Source organism: Oryctolagus cuniculus, chromosome 15, assembly GCF_964237555.1.
Source record: "Oryctolagus cuniculus chromosome 15, mOryCun1.1, whole genome shotgun sequence".
In the NCBI taxonomy this organism is placed as follows: domain Eukaryota; kingdom Metazoa; phylum Chordata; class Mammalia; order Lagomorpha; family Leporidae; genus Oryctolagus; species Oryctolagus cuniculus.
The window spans coordinates 37,858,553-37,883,811 of NC_091446.1; the positions used below are offsets into that span (position 1 = coordinate 37,858,553).

The 25,259-nt window shown below is 43.8% G+C and overlaps 1 protein-coding gene across 4 annotated transcripts in view; it reads right to left on the reverse strand.

Moving 5' to 3' along the window:
• The window catches only part of EXOC6 (exocyst complex component 6), a 324,395-nt gene that overhangs the window by 269,851 nt on the left and 29,285 nt on the right, over positions 1-25,259 (reverse strand). For 3 of the 4 annotated variants that reach the window (XR_011382367.1, XM_070057614.1, XM_070057613.1), the window contains one exon: positions 3,085-3,226. The exons of the other annotated variant lie outside the window; for it this stretch is intronic. Coding sequence is in view for 2 of the 3 variants with exons in the window: in XM_070057614.1 (XP_069913715.1) it covers positions 3,085-3,146 (62 nt within the window). In the remaining variant the exon portion in view is untranslated. Of the gene's footprint in view, positions 1-3,084; positions 3,227-25,259 lie in introns of those variants that run through there. 4 annotated transcript variants of the gene reach the window in all.

Sequence of the window (25,259 nt, forward strand, 5' to 3'; positions counted from 1 at the left end):
ACTGGGACTAGAACCCGGTGTGCCGGCGCTGCAAGGCGGAGGATTAGCCTAGTGAGCCGTGGCGCCGTCGAGCAATGTTCTCTTATAACAAGGGTTAATGGTAGCATTGCGGGTGATTTTGCTAATTTTTATTTCTTTTCCTTGTCCTAAGCTACCATTATCTCCTCCTTTTCTGGCACCTTCACAGTGAATCTGCATTATCTTTACAAAAACAGCAATCAGAATTCTAAAATATAAAAATGGATGGAGAAAAAAATGGTCAATGAACAGAATCTTTGATATGATTCATCTGGTTAGGAACCTGTAAACATGACCTTAAAAACCTTTGGCCGCATAATTCATAAAAAGAAAATGCCAGTTGCACAGAATGTCAAGCAAGCAAATGATATTCGATATGATAATGGACAGGAGAATGAGAAGTCAAGTCACAGCTGCTTGGATAGAATGTAGTCACATGGCCCCATCTGGTTGCAAGGGAAGTTAGGGAATAAAATGGCTATTCTAGGTTACTACAGTTCCTGCCAAAAATTAGGAGTCCTGTGAGTAAGGAGGAAAGGAACAATGAATCTTAGGGGACAGTCAGCCTCTTCTGCAATGAAATAGACTAGGGTGAGATGTTTGGGAGGTCAGATCAGCAGAATTTGGTGATTTACTTAATGGGAGGTGAATAAAAGAGAAAGAACAAGCCTGATTCCCATCTTGCTGACAGAACTGGATAAGTGATAGTGCCTTTGTGGAAATGGAGAAGTGAAAGAAAAGGCAGATTTGTGGTGAAGAACAAGAATTAATTGGTGAGATTATGTCTACCCTGTCCTCATAATTATAAGAGAAACAATTTATCAGCTTCCTTCTGTACCTTACCAAAGATATTCTATGCCCATATGGGCATGTGTGTGTATTAATTTTATATCACATATTATGTACACATATACACATACAAGTATACACATACAGGTTTTTTTAATAAAAATGATAGTTTTCAATCACATCATCATACAGTTAAAATTTTTCACTTTGTGTGTCAACAACACAGATTCGTTATTCTTTTGCATTTATCTTTTGGAGCACACTGGAAACAAAAAGTATACTTGCAAATAAAAAATACATTAATGTTGGTTTTTTTTTTTTTCCAAAAGATTTACTTTATTTATTTGAAAGGTAGAATTACAGAGAGGCAGAGGCAAAGAAAGAGAAGTCTTCCATCTGCTGTTCACTCCCCAAATGGCTGCAATGGACAGAACTGAGCTGATCAGTTCTGTCAGAATCAGAGGATTCTTCTGGGTCTCACACATGGGTACAGGGGCCCAAGCACTAGGGCCATCTTCCACTGCTTTCCAAGGCCATAGCTGGATCAGAATTGGAGCAGCTGGGACTCAAACTAGAGCCCATATGGGATGCCAGCACCGCAGGCGGCAGCTTTACCTGCTACGCCACAGCACCGCCCCCTCTAACACTTCTTACAGCGAAGTTCCATATTAACAAGATCTCTCTTTATCTGGAATGTCTTTCTCCATTTTTGAAGGACAGAACATAAGTTAGATATCTATATCCCCATAATATATAGAATTCTTAGGCCATAGTTTTGTTTTCTTTTTCTTTTAGTACTTTGTCCTTTCATGCCTTCTGGCCTTCACGGTCTCTGATGAGAAACTGGCTGTTAATCTTGAGATTCCCTTGCACGTGACAAGTTTCTTCCCTTGCTGCTGTTAAGATTCTCTTTTCATTGTCTTTCAACAGTTTGATTATAACGTGTCTTGTATATTTCTGTGAGTTTACTGTAGTTAGAGTCGAAATTTTTGGATGTACAGATTCATGCCTTTCATCGAATTTGGGAAGCTTTTAGTCATACTTCTTCACGTAATCTCTCCATGCAGCTCTCACTCTCTTCTCCTTCCAGGACTCCCAAAATGTACATGTTGATCACCTTGATAGGCCATACTATTCTGTTTCTTCGTATGTTTTGTGATTTTGTTAAAACTGAATATTTGAATAGTATAATATGGTAGCTCTGAAAATCAGATTCTTCTCTTTTTTCAGAATTTACCATTCCTAATTGGTGAAGGTTACAGGTGTCCATTTGTTTAGTGAACTTTCTTTATTTTATTTTATTGACAGGCAGAATGGACAGTGAGAGAGAGACACAGAGAGAAAGGTCTTCCTTTGCCGCTGATTCACCCTCCAATGGCCGGTGCACCATGCTGATCCGATGGCAGGAGCCAGGTGCTTCTCCTGGTCTCCCATGCGGTGCAGGGCCCAAGCACTTGGGCCATCCTCCACTGCACTCCCTGGCCACAACAGAGAGCTGGCCTGGAAAAGGGGCAACCGGGACAGAATCCGGCGCCCCGACTGGGACTAGAACCCAGTGTGCCGGCGCCACAAGGCAGAGGATTAGCCTAGTGAGCCGCGGTGCCGGCCATGTTTCGTGAATTTTCTAAACCATTTTTCCAAAGACTATTTTCCTTGCCATGTATGGTTCCAGTTTCTTTAGCTACATTCAGCTAGGATTTCGAAAGAGATTTCCTTGATGCTGGAAGCTAAAACAAACAAACATACAAACACCTTTCTCACTCTTTGCCAGCTGGCTGAGTTGAGACACTCCTTTAATACTCCACCAGAATTCCTATGACTCTACATTAGCCCCATGTGCTGTTTATATGTTTGGAAGTGACCCATAGGAAAAAGAGTCTTCGGAGGACCTTTCTGAGCAAGTATCCTACCTTAGGTGTGTGTGTGCCTTTTTTTCTTTCTTTAATTGAAAAGCAGAATTACAGAGAGAGAGGGAGAGACACACAGAGAGAGATCTTCCATCCCCTGGTTCACTTCTCAAATGGCCCCAACAGGAGCCAGGAGCTTTCTTCAGGTCTCCTACGTGGTTGGCAGGAAGCCAAGCATTTGAGCCATCCTCTGCTTTGTCCCCTGAGGCGCATTAGCAGGAAGTAGAGCATCTGCGACTTGAATCAACCCGTACCCATAAGGGATGCCAGCACTGTATGTAGCTGCTTAACCCACTCCAGCACAACACTGGCTCCATGGGTGTGGCTTTCTAAATTCCCCAGGATACATGGGCTGTTTTGAATGCCTTACTTTTCTGAAGAAAGTCTCTCGCCTGCATTTCTTCCTATGCTTTGGTAGTCCATTGTATTCATGTGTCTCAACTGTAATCCTTTGCGCGTAGCTGCAGGTTTTCTGTTTGCTTTATAATGTTACAGCAATGTCCACTGCTTTTCTGCATTGGATAGAATAAGAGAAGTCTCAAGATTGACAACTGGCAAGCTGGAGACACAGGGCAGTCAACGGTGTCAATTCTAGCTAAGAACAAATATGAAGAAAAGAGAAGACCAAAATTCCAGCCCAAGACCACCAGGTACAGAGAGCAAATTATCCCTTCCTCTACGTTTTGTGTTATTCCAGCCTTCAATTGGATGAGGTCCTGCCACACTGGGAAGGACAATCAAGGCAAATGTTCATCTCTTCAGAAACACACACATACCACTACCACCACCCCCCACACACACACTACAGAGTTTAACCAAGTATCTGGGCACCCCTCTGACCAATCAAGTTGACAGATAAAATTAACCCTTACGCTTGAATTATCAACTTAGCACTAATGCTTTTTTGTTTCTACATACAATCCAGGATACCCTATTGCATTTAGAAGTTGCCCAGTTTTCAGGTGGATACTTTCTCACTAATCCATAGCACAGGGAATCCCATTCTTTTCTTCCCCACAGTAGAACCTCACTGAAGATAATAGTGGTGCCAATGGCTATCAAGTTTCACTTCTCAAACGCTCCCACAAAGAGGAACTGCTCATACTTTCTGTGGTTCAAATTCAAAAATCCTAGAGAAGTATTTTGATGGGGTTGACAAATGGCTTCTATAGGATCAATCAGATACGGTTGAGTGAAGAAAGTCTCATAACACAACCTGGCTACTTGGAGATTCTCAAGCTTGTGAATCTGAGCTGTTTGTCCAGAAAGGGAATCACTGTAAACTGGGCAATGATCCCAACTGAAGTCCTCCTCCACACCTGTGACCATCTAGCCATTTACCTCAGTTCACAAAAGAGGAGACCGAAGTCCAGAGGTAAGTACCTTTCCAAAGGCCTAGAGCTAGTCTTTAATAAAATGAGAGCTAAAGTCAGGACTGGTAATTCAGTCCTAGGGACCCTCTATGTCCTTAGCACTGCCATGGTTTTAATATTAATCCCAAGGATCAAAGAATCTGACAGTAGAAACAACCTCAAAGTCTATTCAGCTTTGCTGCATGAATTTCCCAGTGTACTCAACTGATTGCAGAAAAACTGGAGCTGTTCCTAGGTTTTCCAGTATTATGATTTCAAAGTAACTCCCATTGAGCAGGCTAGGATGCAAACTATTTTACTTAGCAAAAAATGGGCATGGGGAGAGAATATCCATCTAAAGGTTTATTGAACAACCCAGATAATAACCAAATAATGAAACAATATATAATCCATTAAATAGAATGAAGAGATCTGTCTGCTTTGACATGGAAAGATGTTTCATATTAGTATTAAATTTTAAAAAAGTTGAGGCAAAAGATGTGAGTAGTATAAATTTATTTATAGGGAGACAATGGGGATAGCAACTCTCATCAGACTATAAACAGCTGTCATCAATGGTGGGTGGGATTACAGAATATCTTTTTCTTTTTTTTAAGATTTATTTATTTATTTGAAAGTCAGGGTTACACAGAGAGAGGGGCAGAAAAAGAGAGAGAGAGAGAGAAAGAGGTCTTCCATCCACTGAAGCTGCGCTGATCCAAAGCCAGGAATCAGGGGCCTCTTCCAGGTCTCCCACATGAGTGCAGGGGCCCAAGGACTTGGGTCATCTTGTACTGCTTTTTCAAGCCACAGCAGAGAGCTGGATTGGAAGTGGAGCAGCCAGGTCCCGAACCAGTGCCCATATAGGATGCCAGTGCTTCAGGCCATGTTGTTAACCTGCTGCACCACAGCGCCAGCCCCTAGAAAATCTTTTTCTTAACTTACACTTTGCTGTGGCATTTTTAATAGTGAGCAACAACTTCAAAAATGTTATGCCACAAGAAAGAAGTCATACACAGAAGGTCACATACTATAAGATTCCATTTATATGAAACGGGCAAATCTACAGAGACAAATGCAGGTTAGTGGTTAGCAGGGGGCAGGATGAAGGGGAAACAAGGAGTGACTGCTTATGACTGTGAGGTGATGAAAATGTTTTTGGACTAGATAAAGGTGACAGTTGCACAATACTATCAATTTTCTAAATGCCACTTCATTGCATATTTTTAAATTGTTCATTTTATGTTATGTGAATTTTGCCTTGATTCCTTAAAAAGTTCTTTCTGGGGCCGGCGCTGTGGCACAGCAGGATAAGTCGCTGTCTTCAGTGCCGGCATCCCAAATGGACACTGGTTTGAGTCCCAGCTGCTCTGCTTCCAATCCACCTCCCTGCCAACATGCCTGGGAAAGCAGCAGAAGATGGACTAAGAGCTTGGGCACCTGCACCCACATGGAAGACCTGGAAAAAGCTCCTGACTACTGGCTTCAGCCTGGTCCTGCCCTGGTCACTGCAGCCATTTGGACAGTGAAACAGCAGATGGAAGATCTCTCTCCTCTCTCTCGGCCCCTCCCTTTCTTGCTGTAACTCTGACTTTCAAGTAAATAAATAAATCTTTTTTTAAAAAAAAGGCTTTTTTCTGGAGTAAGGAAAGAAGATCCATGTATCCTTTACTGCAGGGTTTGGGGTTTGCTTATCTTTGTTATGTCAGTTCATCTGCAGCCTGGCTGGAAAATACCTGCAGGCTCTGACACTATGATTCTGGTCACATTCATTTCCTTATAATTTAGTCTAAGGCTACAAAAACTATTTTTTGGCAGATACAGCACATTGAAGACCTTGTATTATGAAGACAGAGGAGGTAAATCACTACTTTCAAAAATCACAAATGTATGGACTTGTACAAGCCCAATAATGAATGGCAGGTGATTAGAGAATGAGAGTAGGAAGAAAGTCAGACATAAAGTTAATCATAATCCTAACTCACTCACCAGGTCTCTTCTACTGGCCATACACTGTGCTTGATGATGCCTTATGAACACTGTTTATATGTTTAAAGGCACCTAAGGAGAGAAATTTGAAGCACACAAATGGAAAGCAACTTGCCCAAAGACCACAACCAGTAACCGGAAGCAGTGATGTTGAAACATGGGTCTATTTATACTCCAAAGTCCATGTCCCTTCCATTTACTCATTCTGTTTTCCAAAAGAAAAAGGAGCCAATGAAATGACCTGGTCCTAAAGGTAAGGAAATGCAGAAGCAAAATGGAAAGAAAAGCAGAAAAGGATCAATAGCAAACCCAGCATTATCCCTGTGATTGAGAGTGGCCCTCCCTGGGCAGAGGTCCACCCCATCCCCTGGTGTGGCTTCTGTACAGCTGTGGTAAACTACATGTGCTCCTCCACCATCGCCTACTGAAAACAAAGTTCTGCTTGGCTTAAGGAATCGTGGGCCAATATTGCCATGAAGGAAGCTAAGAATTATTGTAGAATTTGGATATTATTTTACCTTTCATTTTAACAAAGAAAGGAGCTAAATAGGAAAAGAACTAAAATAGACAACTGAAGCATAAAGAAAAATAATGACAGAATAAGTGGGATTTAGAGGATAAAATAAACAAAGCAGATATATAAATCATTAAGATAAAGAATCAAAGTCACTATCAAGTAATTTGAAGAAGTTGAACTGTGAAGAGCAATACAAACTATTTGTGGTTTTCCCAACACAATAAGCTGCTTGATAAAGAAAATTTAAAGTTTGGGGAAGTGAGGGCACAAAATTGGGAAATATTCTAGACCACTTGCTGGTGAACAGTCACTTGGCGAAAATCAGGGAACAGCAGGTGGGCAAACTGGCTGGTGAGTCTGCAGGGAATAGCTGCAACAGCTTCATGGAGACCAAAGAAAGAAATGGGAATGGTGAGGTCATCACTGCCTTATGAGAGGTAGATTCCTCCTTCACCCAGAAGAAAATGCTTCAGAAATCAGTGAAGACACTAAAAACTCTAAGTGAACCAGTTTTAAGAACAAACTCATCAAGGAAAGGAAAGTGGGTGTAGAAGGAATAGAAAGAGCAAACAGTGTCCACAGAACCCAAAGACAAGAAAAGACCACAGCATGTGACTGCACAAAATCTGCACTGCTTGGGGCAGCCCCGACAGGGGCTGAACAGATTCTGAAATCTAAGCGCCACAGTTGCTCATCCAGCTGGCTGCTACAGGAGGATGTCCTTCCATTCAAACTGGAAAAGAAGTAGCAAAACCATGTTTATTGACAGATAGTTTGATCACATGCGTACAAAAGGCTAAGGAATCTATTCCCCCAAAAAAAGTTACTAAAGCTAATGCAAGGTTATTGCACACAAAGTCAACATGCACAAAGTCAATTATATTTCTATATGATAGCGATAAAAATCGGGAATGAAAATGTTTAAGTCTGTGCATAACAGCATATGAAAACAAATTATTCAGGATAAACATATAATAGTCACTCAGTATTCTCTATGGTTAATAACGGAAATGATTATTTTTTCATTCTAGTAAACACTCAGCTTGTGATAACTGTTGTGTTGATTTTGAGGTAGGCAACAGGAGAAGAAAGGAAGAAGAGAGGGACTGACATTCCTGGAACTTTCACTTTGGAGTTGTTGAGTTACAGAAAATTAAACTAGATCAAGGTAGAATAAATAGAGTTGGGGCCTAGCGAGTGAAGCTACTGCCTGCAGTGCCGGCATCGCATATGGGTGCTGGTTCGAGTCCCAGCTGCTCCACTTCCTGAGAAGGCAGTAGAAGATGGCCCAAGTCCTTGGGCCCCTGAACCAATGTGGGAGACCTGGAAGAAGCTCCTGGCTCCTGGCTTTGGATCAGCACAGCTCCAGCCGTTGCAGCCATTTGGGGAGTGAACCAGCAGATGGAAGACCTCCCCTCCCCCCGTCTCTCTCTCTCTCTCTCTCTGCCTCTCCTTCTCTCTCTGTGTAACCCTGACTTTCAAATAAATAAATAAATCTTTAAAAAAAAGAATAAATAGAGCTAAATGATTCTGGAAATGTCCAAAGTCCCCCATATTCATGTCTTTGTTTTATAAAAATCCAGATACTTGGTACTCAAAAGATGTCAATGAGACTCTGGGTGTGGAGAACCTGAGGAAGTGTCTTCAAATGATTAAAACATAGTTTACAAAATGACTGTTTTGTCTACTAGTTAAGACACCTGCATCCCACGTTGAACTGTCTGGGTTTGATGCCTGGCTCTGGTTCCTGACCCCAACTTCCAGTCAATGTAGACCCTGGAAGGCATCAGTGATGACTCAAATAATTGGGTTTCTATCACCCACTTTGGAGACCTTGACAGAGTGCCTGCCTTCTGGCTTTGGCCTGGCCCAGCCCCCACTATTGCAGACATTTGGGAAGTGAACCAACAGATGGAAGATGTCTCCCCTTCCTTCGTTACTCTGCTTTTCACATAAATGAGAAAACAAAACTTTTTTTTAAGGCGGGAAGGGGGGAAGAGTAGGTATTTTATAGCCACCTAAAGGTTCCTAAGAAACCAGCCTTCTTCATCTCACCTGGGGAGGTCTAGAAATGCTGTCAGAGAATCCTAACTGGCTCAAAAGTGGCTACAAACATGAAATGCAGCCCTGCTCCCATTGACCACCCAGAGGAGAAAGGCTCGAGTTACCCTGCTTTTTAGGGCTAAGGTCGTGCGTGACATTATGACTTACTAAGAGTGGCCAGATGTTATAGGGCTCGGTAGCCCATGCTCAAGTCATATATACCTTTTTTTTTTTTTTGACAGGCAGAGTGGACAGTGAGAGAGAGACAGAGAGAGAAAGGTCTTCCTTTTGCCGTTGGTTCACCCTCAATGGCCGCCACGGCTGGCGCACTGCAGCCAGCGCACCGTGCTGATCCAATGGCAGGAGCCAGGTGCTTCTCCTGGTCTCCCATGGGGTGCAGGGCCCAAGGACTTGGGCCATCCTCCACTGCACTCCCTTGTCACAGCAGAGAGCTGGCCTGGAAGAGGGGCAACCTGGACAGAATCCAGCACCCCGGCAAGGCGGAGGATTAGCCTAGTGAGCCGCGGTGCCGGCCTCATATATACCTTTAAAGATACCTCATTCTGGGGTGGGTATTGTAGCATAGCAGGTTAAACCCCCTCTTGGGACACCCGTATCCCATATCAAAGTGCTGGTTCAAGTCCCAGCTACTCTGCTTCTGATCCAGCTCCCTGCTAGTACACCTGGGAAGGCAGCAGATGATAGTCCAAGTACTTGGGCCCCTGCCACCCATATGGGAGACGGGGATGGAGTTCCTGGTTCCTGGCTTTGTTACATTACAATCTAGTTGCATTTGCCTGCTTTAATTAATTCAACAAACAAATAAAGAGTAAATGTCACTCTAAAAATGGCAGGTGTGTGGGCAAGTAAGCCTGGAAACGGTCATGTCACCCAATCCTGAGCTTGGGAACTAAGGGTAGGGTGAGGCAATGAAAAGTGTCTGCAAGAAAACTGCTGGGAAGAGTTCCACTCCAAGATCAAAGCAGAAGCTTGAGGATTTGGCGGTGGGGAAATTTTTTTCAGGCTTTGGAGATAATTGTCTAAAATGTGACTACTCAGACTTTGGTAGCCATCTTGAACCACAAGAGAACCAACAGAGTTAATGTCCTAGACGGGTAAGCCACTTTCCAATCTGCAGTGTCCCACCTCACAATGCTGTTGTTATGGAATATAGAAAACAAGTAGGGGTGGGAGCTTGACCTACTCGTTAAGACTCCACTTGGGATTCCTGTATCCAATATCCTGGACAAGTGCCTGGGTCCAAATCCCAGCTCCACTTCCACTTCCAGCTTCCTGCTAATGGGCACCCTGGGAGGTCTCAAGTAATTGGATCCCTGATACCCATATGAGAGACTGAGACTGAGTCCCTGGCTTCTGACTTCAGCCTGGCCCAGCCCTGGCTGTTGTGGCATTTGGGGAGTGAATCGGTGGATAGGAGCTCTCTGTCTCACTCTCTATTCCTCTGCCTGACAAATAAAATAAACAAGTATTTTAAATATTCCGCTTTACTAAAAATAAAGGATACACAAATGAAAATAAGATATTGTTGCCTATTAGTTTTTATAAAATTTTGATAATTCTAGAGTTGTTAAGTGTTTCAGGAAATAGGCCCTCTCAGACTTTTGAGAAGATTGCAAACTGGTCCACTGGTACCAAATTTAGCAGTGTTTATTAAAATTTAAAATGTAAATGTAACCCAACAATCCTGTAGAAATACTGACATATATGTACAAAGATGTCTGCACAGAATATTCAGTACTACACTGTGTGTTAAGCCAAAATTACTTCAAGTAGTCTGAAGTCCACCAGTAAAAAATTAAGTAAGTAAATTATAACACATTATATTGCAGAATATCCACAGCAACACCAAATAATTGAATAAATCTGTATATGTAAGGATACCTCAAAAGATTCATGGAAAATGTAATTTAAGGATGTTTTTATTGGTTCAAAATATTATGAAATCTGTCCATATTAAAGGGTCTTCAAAAAGTTCATGAAAATGTATCTTATGAAAAATTATGCATGGACTTCAAAATCTTTTTGCATCAAAATAAACTTTTTTTGAGGGGGGCAGGCAGAGTTAGACAGTGAGAGAGAGAGAGACAAAGAGAATTATAGACAGTGAAAGAGAGACAGACAGAAAGGTTTTCCTTCCGTTGGTTCATTCCCCTAATGGCCGCTACAGCCGGCGCTGCGCCAATCCAAAGCCAGGAGCTGGGTACTTCCTCCCAGTCTCCCATGCGGGTGCAGGGCCCAAGCACTTGGACCATCCTCCACTGCCTCCTCGGGCCACAGCAGAGAGCTGCACTGGAAGAGGAGCAACCAGGACAGAATTCAGCGCCCCAGCTGGGACTAGAACCCGGGGTGTTGACGCTGCAGGTGGAGGATTAGTCAAGTGAGCCACGGCACCGGCCAATAAACTATCTTTTAATTCCATTTTTCTGAAAACTTTTTGAAGTGCTCTTACACTATCTGAATCTATTCGTTTCACACTGGATAGGAAAACATGCATGCTCCAAAAGGGTTTATATGCATCCTATTCTCCCTCTCCCTTTCTCCCTCACTCCTTCTCTCTCTCTCTCCCTCCTTCCCCCTTCCCTCTCTATGTCTCTCTTCTTTTCTACCAGTAAAATACTCCTATGTATACTGAAATAAATCTGGAATGATATATAACAAACAATTACCAATAGGAGCTGAAATGAAGTTCTTAAATTTTAAACTGGTATACATTTCTGTACTTAGTATGTGTGTAAATGAAACACACTTTCTGCTTCTACAGTTAGAAGAAAAAAGATTTTTCATCTCTTCAATCTATGGCAAGTACTGTTCTTTGGTTAGCATGCACAGCTATTCTAAGAAGGTGGTAAGCAAATGTCTCAACTCTGTACCCAGACAAAAGGAAGTCCTGGATACTGGAGCCACTCTGGGAATCTGTGTCCTGTGTGGGGATCCAATGTGAAGAGAGACTGGCCCTTGGCCATCAAGGGAGTCTAAGAAACAGCATTCAGGGGGAAAAGCTGAAGAGATGGCCAAAGAGCCCAGCCAAAGAGACCAGCAGAGAGGCTGAGGCAATAACCTTTTACTTTCTTCAAGTATATGCGTTTTTTAGGTGTAACTTAAATTGCTTTCCGGTCATAGGCTTGTGAAAATTTGCAGACTTCCTCAATGCAAATAATTTTTTAAAGAATGCCTCATTATATCCCTGTGGCTCAGAGATGTTAGAGCATCAAGCTGTGTTCCCCTTCCTTTGCACCTGCTTCTGGTAATGGTGCACCTTATGGCAGAGCTGTTGCAAGATGGCAGTCCCTGCCCAATTCCTGAAGCACTGAGCTGGGGGAAAGATGTTCGCTGCACCTCTCTATCCCCCGAAAGCTGTTTGTCTGAGGCCTCTGAGGCAGTCAGCCATTTCCCAGGGCAGCAGGCTGGGTGACAAGTCCTTTTTAGGCAAAGCATGAAAAGGAGCTGGTTGAGCGGCTCTAAAAAAACCTTGGTCAACAGGGTGGAGCCAGGCCAGGGCAGAGGCATTACTTCACAGTTGCATTGGCTTCCTGTGGCTGCCAATAGAGGCAGCATCTGGCAGCCAGCCCACCGCAGAGAAGAGGGAACTCCACTGAGAAGAAAATAGCAATGAGGCCCCAAAGGTGGAAGTGCAGCCTGAGAAACTTCAGTTTGCCTGGGACTGATCGGCCTGCCAGGCTTGCCTCTGGGCCAGGCATCCAGTACTGATGCCCTCCTTAAGGAAGTGCCTTCTCTAAGCAGTTTACACACATTCTCTCATCTGTATCATTTACTCTACATCATAAGACCCTGAGGCAGCCGCCATTTCTCAGACAGGACAACTGAAGCTCAGAGTTGAAATAACTTGCACAAGGACACACAGCCAGACTGTAGGGGAGCTAAGACTACAGCTCCCTGGTGGCCAGCTCTTCAGCCTGACCATGACAAGCAAGTGAAAATCAAAAGGACAACGTGACCCTAATCTTGAGTGAAAATGGAGAAGATGAGGTAAAGACTGCCTGCAACAGTCACCGTGGATTGGAGCAATCGTGCCTCCTCCCCAGAAGGTAATATTTTGGGTTTTCCTTCCTTGCACACAACCAGGCAAATGACTGCAATTCTAAAAAGAGATAAATATAAAAACAAGAAGTGAAACGCTCAGACACCTGAAACCCAACCATTTCTGCAAGCAAGCGAGAGCCCGCCGAGCTGCCACATGCAGAAATAGGCCCGTCCTGTTTAGATAGGCGTTGTTTTGCTACATGGCTGCATATGCAGTGAAGTGATAGCAGGTCCTGAGGGTCCACTCCTTTGATGAGTTCCACACACAAAGGCCTGCATTTTGATGTAATCTGATAGCATGTAGTTCAGTCCTGGACAAACTGCTACTGTGAGGAAGTGATAAACCCAACTTCCTGCTGAAAACTGCCTGAGATAACACTTTCCATGGACTGGAAGGGAAAAAAAGAGGCAATGCTTGCTACAGAATTTAAAAGGAACTATTCCCTTCTTAACAAATAACCTCTTTTTCATGTGGTCCCAGCACCAGCTAAGCAAAACTGATTGCAGCCTGGTGACTATGTGGTAATTCTAGGTATGACTTAACTCTGACTTTTATTTATAGGCAAAGTCATTCGAGGTCCCCTTGATTTTTCTTTTAAGGATATGATAGTTCAACACTCTAAACCTTAGGTATCATCTTGGCCAAGAGAACTTCCTTGAAATTTAACAAGGACTCAGATTGAAAAAATCAAAGTTACATTAACTGGCTCAATGGTGTTCCCACTGAGTCACTACAGAGGCTCATTTGGTTTGAACAAACACACAAGGGAAGAGTTGCCAAATTACCCGAGGACCAACAGCTGTTTCTGCAATGCTAAAACAAGGTCAAGGTGACAATTTCACTAAGTATTTGTGTAGCTTGTGTCATACATAAACAACCAGTAAGAGCAGATTGTGCCAGAAATTTGCTTTGAATACATTCATTCATTTATCACAAATTTAGAAATTACATATCCAGTGCCTACTGTGTGCTAGCAAATATGGTGGTGAACAAAAAAGAGATATCCCCCTGATTTCAAGGACTTTCCAGTCTAGTTAGGAAGGCAAGTTTTAAAGCAAACACAAACACATGTATACTTCACATATTAAAAATTGTTTTCTGAAGAGAAAAAAAGACATGGTCCAATTTCAGTTTTTTTAAAGCCAAATTTTCAAAAGACATTATTGAAAGGCAGAAAGAAAGAGAGCTCTCCCATTTGTTGGCTCACTCCCCAAATGCCCACAAAAGCTGGGGCTGAGCTAGAATGAAGCCAGAAACCTGGAACTAAATTTAGATCTCCTACATGAGTATCAGGGACCAACTACCTGAGTTATCACCTCCTGCCTCCCAGGGTGTGCATAAGCAGGAAGCTGGAACCAGGACAGAATGGAGAATTGAACCCAGGTAAACTGATATGGGATGTAGGCATCCCAAGTAGTATCTTAAATGCTACACCAAACACCTGCCCCCAATTTCAGTTCTGATGGCATGGTCAGCCAAGACCTAACCAATGATGTGATAATTAGGCCAGCAGACCAGGAATAAAGGAAGAGCTCCTGAGCTGGCAAAGAGGTGTGTGCCTTCAGGAAACGCAAGGCAAGGCTATGGGCTGTGCTAGGAGCCTGGGAAGTAATGAGGAATCACGCAGGGCCTCATGGATCACATGGAGGAGTTTGGCTTTATTCTGAGAACAGCAGGAAACATTCCATTAATACTGTTGACTTCGAATACTGTTCTGCTTCTAGAATGTTTTCTAGGCAAGGATTTCAAAGAGAATGCAGCAGCTCTAATGTCCCTTGGGGAAAACTGTGTGAGCTAAAACTCCTACAATTTGGGTGCATCAATACAGTCAGTTCAGTTAAGCCTCAAACTGGAAGGGGAAAAAAATTAGAGCAATAAAAACTAATCAGTTGGGGGCCGGTGCTGTGGCATAGTGGGTTAAGGCCCCAGTCTGTAGTGCTGGCATCCCATATGAGCACTGGTTCAAGCTCTCCGATCCAGCTCTCTGTTGTGGCTTGGGAAGGCAGTAGATCTCCTGGCTTCAGATAGGCTCAGCTCCCGTCGTGGTGAGTGAACAGTGGATGGAAGACCTCTCTCTCTGCCTCTGCCTCTCTATAACTCTACTTTTCAAATAAATAAATAAATAAATCTTTAAAAATTAATCAATTGGATCACCAGTCATTTCATAATTTTAATATGATTCTAGAGTCCCATGGTGCTTTTTTTGTTTTTTTTTTGTTTTTTTTTTTTTTTTTGGACAGGGAGAGTGGACAGTGAGAGAGAGACAGAAAGAAAGGTCTTCCATTGGTTCACCCCCAATGGCCGCTGTGGCCAGCGCACTACGCTGATCCGAAGCCAGGAGCCAGGTACTTCTCCTGGTCTCCCATGCGGGTGCAGGGCCCAAGGACTTGGGCCATCCTCCACTGCACTCCAGGGCCACAGCAGAGAGCTGAGTCCCATGGTTCTTACCAACAGACAGCACCTTGGCAGTCATGTGGACCAATTCTTTCTCATTTTACAAGGGAAGCAACTGAGGTCCAGAAAGCACTCAACTCCTGGCTGAAAGCAAGATCCCCTCTGAGAAAGCTGCTCCTAAGGCCGGCGCCGCGGCTCACTAGGCTAATCCTCCGCCTAGCGGCGCCGGCACACCGGGTTCTAGTCCCGGTCGGGGCGCCGGATTCTGTCCCGGTTGCCCCTCTTCCAGGCCAGCCCTCTGCTGTGGCCCGGGAGTGCAGTGGAGGATGGCCCAGGTGCTTGGGCCCTGCACCCCATGGGAGACCAGGAAAAGCACCTGGCTCCTGGCTCCTGCCATCGGATCGGTGCGGTGCGCCGGCCGCAGCGCGCCGGCCGCGGCGGCCATTGGAGGGTGAACCAACGGCAAAAGGAAGACCTTTCTCTCTGTCTCTCTCTCTCACTGTCCACTCTGCCTGTCAAAAAAAAAAAAAAAAAAAAAAGCTGCTCCTAAACAACAAAATTCAGGGCTGCCATACCTTCTGCTTTGCAAACTGGGCACTAGAATTCAGGATGTTTCTAGGTTGCTCAGGGATCTTTGGCCTGCCTCTCTCCTCCAAAGCTCGCTCACTTGCTCTCCTCTCTCTCTCTCTCTCTCTCTCTCTCTCTCTCTGGGTTAATTCAGAATTTCTGCACTGGACTCAGGATTTTTTTGAAGTCTTTGAGATGTGCAAGTAAATGCCCCCATTTTGAGAACCACCCTGGCGCTGGGGTCGGAGGACTTGGAAACCTGGGAAGCTCTGAACCCTTGTATCTCTGAGAACCCACTCTGTGTAAGTCCCTCTAGTTACCTGGCCGTTAAGTGTAAAGATTCTCAAGTGCTGAGTATAATTAGAGGCCCCAGGCAAGGAATCCTGAGTTCCTCTGGGTGATGCTAGAGAAGTTGGTTTGAAATTGAACTAGGGCCGGTGCTTGCGGCGCCGACACCCAGGGTTCTAGTCCCGGTCGGGGCGCCAGATTCTGTCCCGGTTGCTCCTCTTCCAGTCCAACTCTCTGCTGTGGCCCAGGAAGGCAGTGCAGAATGGCCCAAGTGCTTGGGCCCTACACCCGCGTAGGAGACCAGGGGGAAGCACCTGGCTCCTGGCTTCGGATCAGCACAGCACACCGGCCACAGCAACCATTTGTGGGGTGAACCAACAGTAAAAGGAAGACCTTTCTCTCTGTCTCTCTCCCTCACACTTTCTAACTCTGCCTGTCAAAAAAAAAAAAAAAAAAATTGAACTGAATTAGTAAAAAAGAATGACACCTCCAGAGTCAGTAAGACATTGCCTTTACCATTCTGAGAGCTTTCCCCCTTGAGACTGACTGGACGCCTGCTTGGTAGTTGCTTTCTGACCTCAGCAGGATGTCACTGAGTTGACCTCAGACAATAAAATCCTTATACTGATCTGAGCCTCCACTTCATGTCAGAGAACGCTCAAGACCCTTACGCATCCAACATTTTATGTGTTCACCACAAATCAAAACAAGTTTGGAATCTCAACAGAAAATTCCTTTAAATGCTTGCTATAACAGGAAGGAAGACAGGGAGGAAAGGAGGCAAGAACAGAGGGAAGGGAAAGGAAAAAAAAGGAAGAGAGGGAACACTGTAATTCATGAGCAACCTAAGCTAGAAGAGTGGGAGAGGACTGTTTTTCTCAGCCTCTCTGCAACCACTGACAGAAATACACCAGGCTTTCATTATGAATAACTTCATGTTTTTTTAGCTCTGAAAACAGAGCCCAGTGGAGTATGCCTAGGAGCCCTTCGCAGGCTTTGGATCTGGAAGAGAATGACTTGTGCGTCAGCAACTTCTGTTTAAGCAAGCAAATGAAACACCAAGAGGAAAATTGTTAGAGAAGAGGGTGACTTTTTTTCTTTTAAATTTGAAATATTTTATATTTCAAAGATTTTGTGGATTGTTGATTTATGAGAAGCACTTAGTCTGGAGCCTAGTGCAGAATGAATGCTCAGTAAGTGTTGCCTATAATTGTTAAGCAAGCAGCCTATTGGTCCAGGCTCACAAAATCTGAATCTAGACTTGTAATAGCCAAGTGACCTTAAGCAAGTCTTCTTACCTCTCTAGTTCTGTTTTCAAATTTGTACGATGAAAGATTTGTATAAGGGCTTTTCCAACTGATATTCTCCAATTCCATTCCTAATGTGTTAGTACCTCCATGTTTGAACTACACATTGACATCATTTTAGTGAAAAAGTTTCTTTCTTACACAACATTATAAATTGTTGGGGCTGTGCTGAGGCATAGGGGGTTAAGTTGCTATCTGCAGCACTGGCATCCCATATAGGTGCCGGTTCAAGTCCCAGATGCTCCACTTCTGATGCAGCTCCCTCCTAATGCACCTGGGAAAGCAATGGAAGATAAGCAAAGTCCTTGGCCCCTGCACCCACATTAGAGATCTGGGTGAAGCTCTGAGCTCTTGGCTTTGCCTGGCCCAGCCTTGGCTGTTTCAGCCATCTGGGGAGTGAACCAGTGGATGGAAGACTTCTCTCTCTCTGCCTCTCTTTCTGTAACTCTGCGTTCCAAATAAATAAATAAATATTTAAAAATAAATAAATAGCTTACATAACTTCACAGAATGCCTCTCTTTCCTTCCCTAAACTGATGGGTTTTAGTGCATTAAAATCAGGGAGAAGTAAATGAGATTAACATTTGCCTAAAGGAAAAGTGGAGGGGACAAATTTTGAGCAATCAGTTTAAAACATAAATCCTCTCAAGAAATGTCACCTTAGAGAATCTACTCATGCAGTGTGGTATTTGGAGCACTGTCAGAGTTTCCCCAAGCTCTGCTGTCTCTTAACTTAAATCATAACATCCGCTGAAGACTCAATACTTCCTATGACCAGGTTTCAAACATCCTTGGGAGATTGTCATTTCCCTAAGGACTTCTTCAAGTAAAGTGTTTTCGCCTTCCCAAACTGTGTCAACGCATCTGTTCCTACCTATCTTAAAAGCTTCATCAACCAACAATTCTCCAAAAGGAAGAGGGAAAAAAAAGCTATTGTTCAATGAGAAAATTTTGGCAAATCTTATGAAAACACATTCTTAAAACATCTCTCATTTCTGAGAAACAAAGTAAAATGTATGAATTGTTTTTAGTTTCATGACTAACAAAATGATTCATTGCTACAATGTGGCATTTTGACCATATCTACATAAAACAAGCATGAACATTCAATTGAAAAAATAAAAATAACTAGAAAAACAAACCTTGATTGAGTACCTCCTCTTTAAAAGGCAGTGAACTTGGCCTCAAAAAGCAGGCAAGTTGTCACGTGCTATTTTGGCCTATTTGGGTATTAATTGTGGTTTCTGGGCACTGGTTACTTTCTTTACAACTACTTATCTGTGCTGTCGAGTACAGTAAGTAGCTACTAGCCATGTGTGGCTACTGAGCATGCGAAATGTGGCTGCTAGTCAAATTGAGATGTGCTATAAGTGAAACACACACAGGATTTAGAAAGCTTAGAATGAAAAGAAAGTATCTCATTAAAAATTTTATATTAAAGCAAACATTTAGCCTTGCAGTTAAGATACCTGTTGGGACACCTGTGTCCCACATCAGTATACTTGAATTTGACTCCTGGTTCCAGCTCTTGGCTCCAGCTCCTGGAAGGCAGCAGTGATGGCTCAAGCGATTGAATTCTTCCAGCCATGTGGGAAACTTGGATTGGGCTCCCTGTGATTGACTTTGGCTCATAGCCCTTGAGGGCATTCGGGTAGTGAACCAGCTGGTAAGAGCAATTTGTCTTTGTCTGTTTCTCTGTCTCTCTGTCATATAAATAAAAATTTTTTTAGATTTATTTTATTTATTTGGAAGACAGAGTTACAGAGAGAGGTAGAGACAGAAAGAGTGGTCTTCCATCCACTGGTTTACTCCCCAGATGGCCACAGCAGCCAGAGCTGCACCCATCTGAAACCAGGAGCCAGGAGCTTCTTCCGAGTCTCCCACGTGGGTGCAGGAGCCCAAGGACTTGGGCCATCTTCCACTGCTTTCCCAGAACATAGCAGAAAGCTGGATCAGAAGAGGAGCAGCCAGGACTTGAACCGGCACCCATATGCGATGCCGGCACTTCAGGCCAGGGAGTTAACCCACTGCACCACAGCGCTGGCCCCATAAACAAAAAAATTTTTGAAGAAACTGTGGGGCCAGCGCTGTGGCGCAGTGGGTTAACTCCCTGGCCTGAAGTGCCGGCATCGCATATGGGTGCCGGTTCAAGTCCTGGCTGCTCCTCTTCTGATCCAGCTTTCTGCTATGTTCTGGGAAAGCAGTGGAAGATGGCCCAAGTCCTTGGACCCCTGCACCCATGTGGGAGACCCAGAAGAAGCTCCTGGGTCCTGGCTTTGGATCAGTGCAGCTCCGGCTGTTGAGGCCAATTGGGGAGTGAAGCAGCAGATGGAAGACCTCTCTCTCTCTCTCTCCCCTCCACCCCCGCCTCTCCTCTCTCTGTGTAACTCTGACTTTCAAATAAAATGAATAAATCTTTAAAAAAAAAAAAAAAGAAATTGATTACAGGGGGCCAGTGCTGTGGGCTAGCAGGTAAAGATGCCGCCTGCGGTGCTGGCATCTCACATGGGACCAGTTGAAGTGTGGGCTTCTCCACTTCCTATCCAGCTCTCTGCTGTGGCTTGGAGAACGGTGCAGGATGTTCCAAGTCCTTGGACCCCTGCACCCATGTGGGAGACCCAGAAGAAGCTCCTGGTTCCTGGCTTCGGATGGGCTCAGCTCCGGCTGTTGCGGCCATCTGGGGAGTGAATCAGCGGATGGAAGACCTCTCTCTTTTTCTCTATCTGCCTCTGCCTCTCTGTAACTCTGCCTTTCAAATAAATAAACTTTGAGAAAAAAAAAAGAAATTGATTACATATTGAAATGGTACTACTTTATATGTATGTTGGATTTAATTTTTTGTCTTTCACTTTTTTAATGTGACTAATGGAAAATCTAAAATTATATACATGACTTGTATTTGTGGTTCACATTATATTTCTTGAGGCCAGTACTGGCTTATACTCTTAGCTGCTTGGATATTTATTCTTTTTTTAAGATTTATTTTATTTATTTGAAAGACAGAGTTACAGAGAGAAGCAGAGAGAAAGAGAGAGAGAGAGGTCTTCCATCCACTGGTTCACTCTCCAGATGGCTGCAACGGGTGGAGCTGCACTGATCCGAAGCCAGAAGCCTGGAGCCAGGCACTTCTTCCAGATTTCACATGTGGATGCAGAGAACCAAGAACTTGGGCCATCTTCTACTGCTTTCCCAGGCAATAGCAAAGAGCAGGATCGGAGGTGGAGCAGCCGGGACTAGAACTGGTGCCCATATGGGATGCCGGTGCTTCAGGCCAGGGCTTTTAATCCACTTCGCCACAGTGCCTGCCCCTATTGAATATTTATTCTAAGGAGTAGGGTCTATCTACTATCACTATTCCAAAAGAAAGATCCTGTCTAGTGTTTTCTTATAGATTTGTAACTTGAAACTAAATTCCTAAAAGTACATCTGGAAGGATGCATATTTATTTAAACAAAAAAAAATGTATGTTAAATTAAGTGGAAAAACAACAGGTTAAAAACAGTACATACAGGGCTGGCCTTATAGTGCAACAGGTTAAGCTCCTGATTATGATATCTACATCCCAATATGGAGTGCCAGTGCCCGTCTCAGCTACTCCAATCTGATCCAGCTGACCTGGAAAGTCAGCGGAAGATGGCCTCAAGCCCCCCACCCACACCCATTTGGGAGACCAGGATGGAATTCCTGTCTCCTGGCTTTGGCCTGCGCCAGCACTAGCTGTTATGGCAGCTTGGGGACTGAATCAGTGGATGGGAGATCTCTCTACCTATCTCTCCCTCTCTCTATGTGTCATTCTGCCTTTCAAATAAATAAATAAATCTTTTTAAAAAGTAAATAATGAAAAAAGTGTATAATGAAAAAATGCTCACCCTCCATTCACAATTAAAGAAATGTAATTAAGATAAAATATGACAACATTTAAAAGTTTTCTAATTCCCACTGTTGGCAATGATATGGAGAAACATACATTTTTCTAAGTTATTTGTGGGAGCATAAATTGGTTCAAGTTTTTTGGAAGGCAACTTGGCAACAGTCATAAAAACTTGAATGAAAAATGCATATAACCATCAATCCAGGATTTCCATTTCAGGATATACAGTATTACTGGTCCTTCTGAGTTTTGTTTGTTGCTTATGTTTTAATTTATTTGAGAGACAGTGAGAGAAAGACAGAGAGAGCTCCCAGCTGCTGCTTCATTCCCCAAAAACCTACCGTGGCTGGGCTGAACTGGGAAGCTGGGAATATATTCCTGGTCTGCCGTGTGGGTGGCAGGAACTCAATTACTTAAGCCATCACCACTGTGCCTCCCAGGGTCTGCATTGGTGGGAAATTAATGTCAGGAGCCATAGCCAGGAACCAAACATAGGCCTCCAATGCAGGCATCTTAACCAGTAGGCTAAACACCTACTCCAGTAGGCACATTGGTGCAAAGATGCATCACAAAAACTTTGTAATAACAAATGACCTAAAGGTTCAGAAATATCAAAGTGGCTAACTGTTGCCTATGTTCCTATATCATAACACCATGCTGCCAAAATTAAATAGCCATTATTAATATTAAATAATAATTTCAAGAAATAATAAATCATTCAGGAATTTGTTATTTACTCAGTATTATCTGAGATTATGTTTCATGCTATGAGATGAAATCAAAGTTCAAAGCAATCACTGAATTACAGAAAAAAAAAAACTTATATTTTTCTTGATTAACTGAATTTTGGGGCCTAAACATTTATACTACTACATTTGTGTTTTCTAGTCATCTTTTTTTTTTTTTTTTTTTTTTTTGACAGGTAAAGTAATAGTGAGAGAGAGAGAAAGACAGAGAGAAAGGTCTTCCTTCCATTGGTTCACTCCCCAAATGGCTGCTACAGCCGGCGCTGCACTGATCCGAAGCCAGGAACCAGGTGCTTCTTCCTGGTCTCCCATATGAGTGCAGGGGCCCAAACACTTGGACCATATCTTCCACTGCCCTCCTGGGCCACAGCGGAGAGCTGGACTGGAAGAGGAGCAACCAGGACTAGAACCTGGTGCTCATATGGGATGCCAGCACCACAGGCGGAGGATTAACCAAGTGAGCCACGGCGCTGGCCCCTTAGTTGTCTTTCTGGCAGTAAGATGCATGGAAGAGGAGTAAAACTGGACAGGATTGCATATAAGAACCTGGCATGTGACAGGCACCCAAGAAGTGCCTGTAATCTTTGTCATTATTAGTCATAGTAAGTCAAGATAAATTAAAAGCAGAAAAAAAAAAAAAAAAAAAAACAAGGAAGTGACAGCAGGAAAAGAAGAGAAAAAGAGACATGTGATAACTGTTGAGGTGTGGAGTTTCCCGGACTTGGTGGCAGGATTGAATGGGGCATGGTAAGCCAGAGACAGTCTCCAGGATGTTTCCCAGGAGGTCTGCAGGAGCCAGATGAAGGACGCAGCCCATCTCTGAGACTGGAAACTGAGGGACAGGAACAGCTTTGGGGGAAAGTTACATATAGTTTAGAACATTATAAACGTAAAGGAGGAGGGCTGCATTGTGGCGTAGTGCGTTAAGCTACCACCTGTAACACCAGCATCCCATATGGGCACCTGTTGGAGCCCTGAATGCTTCACTTCTGATCCAGCTCCCTATTAATGAGCCTGGGAAAGCAGCAGAAGATGCCCCAAGTAGTTGTGCCCCTGCAATCACATGGGAGACCCAGATGAACCTCCTGACTCCTGGCTTTGGGCTGGCCCAGCCCTGTCCATTGTGGTCATTTGAAGAGTGAATCAGGGGATAGAAGATCTCTCTGTGTCTCTCCTCTCTAACTCTACCTTTCAAATAAATTAAAACATCTTAAAAAAAAAAAAAAAAACTCAGAGGCCTGTGCTGTGGTGTAATAGGTAGTGTAGCCTCCATCTGCAGTGCCAGCATCCTACATGGGCTCCAGTTCAAGTCCTGGCTGCTACTCTTCTGATCCAACTCTCTGCTATGGCCTTGGAAAGCAGTGGAAGATGGCCCAAGTGCTTGGGCTTCTGCACCTGCATGGGAGACCCAGAAGAAGCTCCTGGCTCCTGGCTTTAGATCAGCCTAGCTCTGGCCATTGTGGCCATTTGGGGAGTGAATCAGCAGGAAAGACCTCTCTCTGTCTCTGTCTCTGTCTCTGTCTCTCTCTCTCTCTCTCTGTAACTGTACCTCTCAAATAAATTTTAAGAATTTTCCTGATCAGTTGCGTTGCCTCTCATTTTCAATAAAATTCAAGTGCAACTGTCAAAAAATTTTTTTAAATAAAAAATAGGGGCCGGCGCCGTGGCACAGTGGGTTAACACCCTGCCCTGAAGCGCCGGCATCCCATATGGACACTGGTTCAAGACCCAGCTGCTTCACTTCCAATCCAGCAATCTGCTATGGCCTGGGAAAGCAGCAGAAGATGGCCCAAGTCTTTGGGCCCCTGCACCAACATGGGAGAGCCGGAAGAAGCTCCTGGCTCCTGGCTTCAGATCAGCGCAGCTCCAGCTGTTGCGGCCAATTGGGAAGTAAACCAGCGGATGGAAGATCTCTCTCTCTCTGCCTCTCCTCTCTCTGTGTAACTCTTTCAAATAAATAAATAAATCTTTTAAAAAATTAAATTAAAATTAAAAAATAAAACTTAAATGGAAATTTGACTACTGTCTATATAATAAATCCATCTCTCCAGAACTCCATGAAAGAGAACTCAGTTTTAGAAATATCTTCACATACCAGCACTGTAGGTGATGTGGTAGTAACAAGCAGTGAGAGGAAGTTTCTAACAGGAAGATAAGACAGAGCAGGAGGAAACAATGTTTAGAAGCTGTTAGGGATTGAATTGCGCCCCCTAATTTGGTAGGTTGAAGTCTTAACCCCCAGTACCATAGAATGTGAACTTATTTAGAGATAGGATTGATGCAAATGTCTACTGACTATCTTAAAATGAGGTTACAGGCGCTGGCTAATCCCATATGACTGATGTCCTTAAAAAGGGGAACTTGAGACATATAAGCACACATGTGGGAGAATAGCAAAGATTAGGATGATGCTTAAACAAGTCAAGAAACCAACCATACTGATACCTTTATGTTGTATTTCTGCTTCCGGAATTGTCAGCCAATAAACTTCTGCTGTTTAAGCCACAGTGCTTGTAGTACTTTTTAGGGCATCCCTCCAAAATAAATACAAATGGTAAACAGAATGAAAAGACCAGAAAGCTTAGCATTACTGAGAGGCCCAAGAAAGATGGAAAGTCAAAAAAGTGTGGTATCACTAAGCCATGACCAGAACAGAGCTTCAGAGCAAGGTCATGGTCAAAAAACTAAATGTTCCCAAGAGATCAAGCAGAGTGACGGAAAAGGGGACCCTTGGTAAGGGAGCAGAGCTGCCCGCCAACATTGGGGAGGGCAGTTATTGTGGGAGTGACAGGTGTGGAAACCAGATTGAAGTAAGGTGAAAAATTTTCCAAAAATTTGAGAAAGCAAGAAGAGGATGGAAAGCAAGTTAAAAGAGGAGGCTTTGGGCATGTGTTTTTCTTTTAATGGGAAAGATTTGGTAAAACTATTTGATGAGAACAAATAGCTAGTGTAAGGTGAGAGGTTGAAAGGAACATACAGAAAGAAGAAGAGATGGGGGTAGGGAGGGAAAGAGAGAGAGAGAGAGAGAGACAAATGGGGAGAGAGAAGGGACACAGGGAAAATGGAAAGGAAAAGGGGGAGGAAGGGGAAGCACAGAAGATGCTGTGAACCACAGAAAAGCCATCATTCTGGTGGCTGGGCTGGCGGTGGAAGGGGCAGACACAGCACATTCCAGGCAGCACGGGCAGCAAAGCCAGGGCCAGGGCCTGGAGGGTATAGCTGAGAATGACTGGCAGAAGTGGTGGGACATAATGAGGCATGAGGTGACCCACAGTGGCAGCACCACACCTCACAGGCTGCTTTGCTGCCATGGTTTTGACTACAACCCTGGCCCCCGCTTTTGTCTGTGTTCCCTGAGATGCTTCTAAGAGCTGTCAACTGTGTGATGCATCCTTTCTCTAGTTGGAT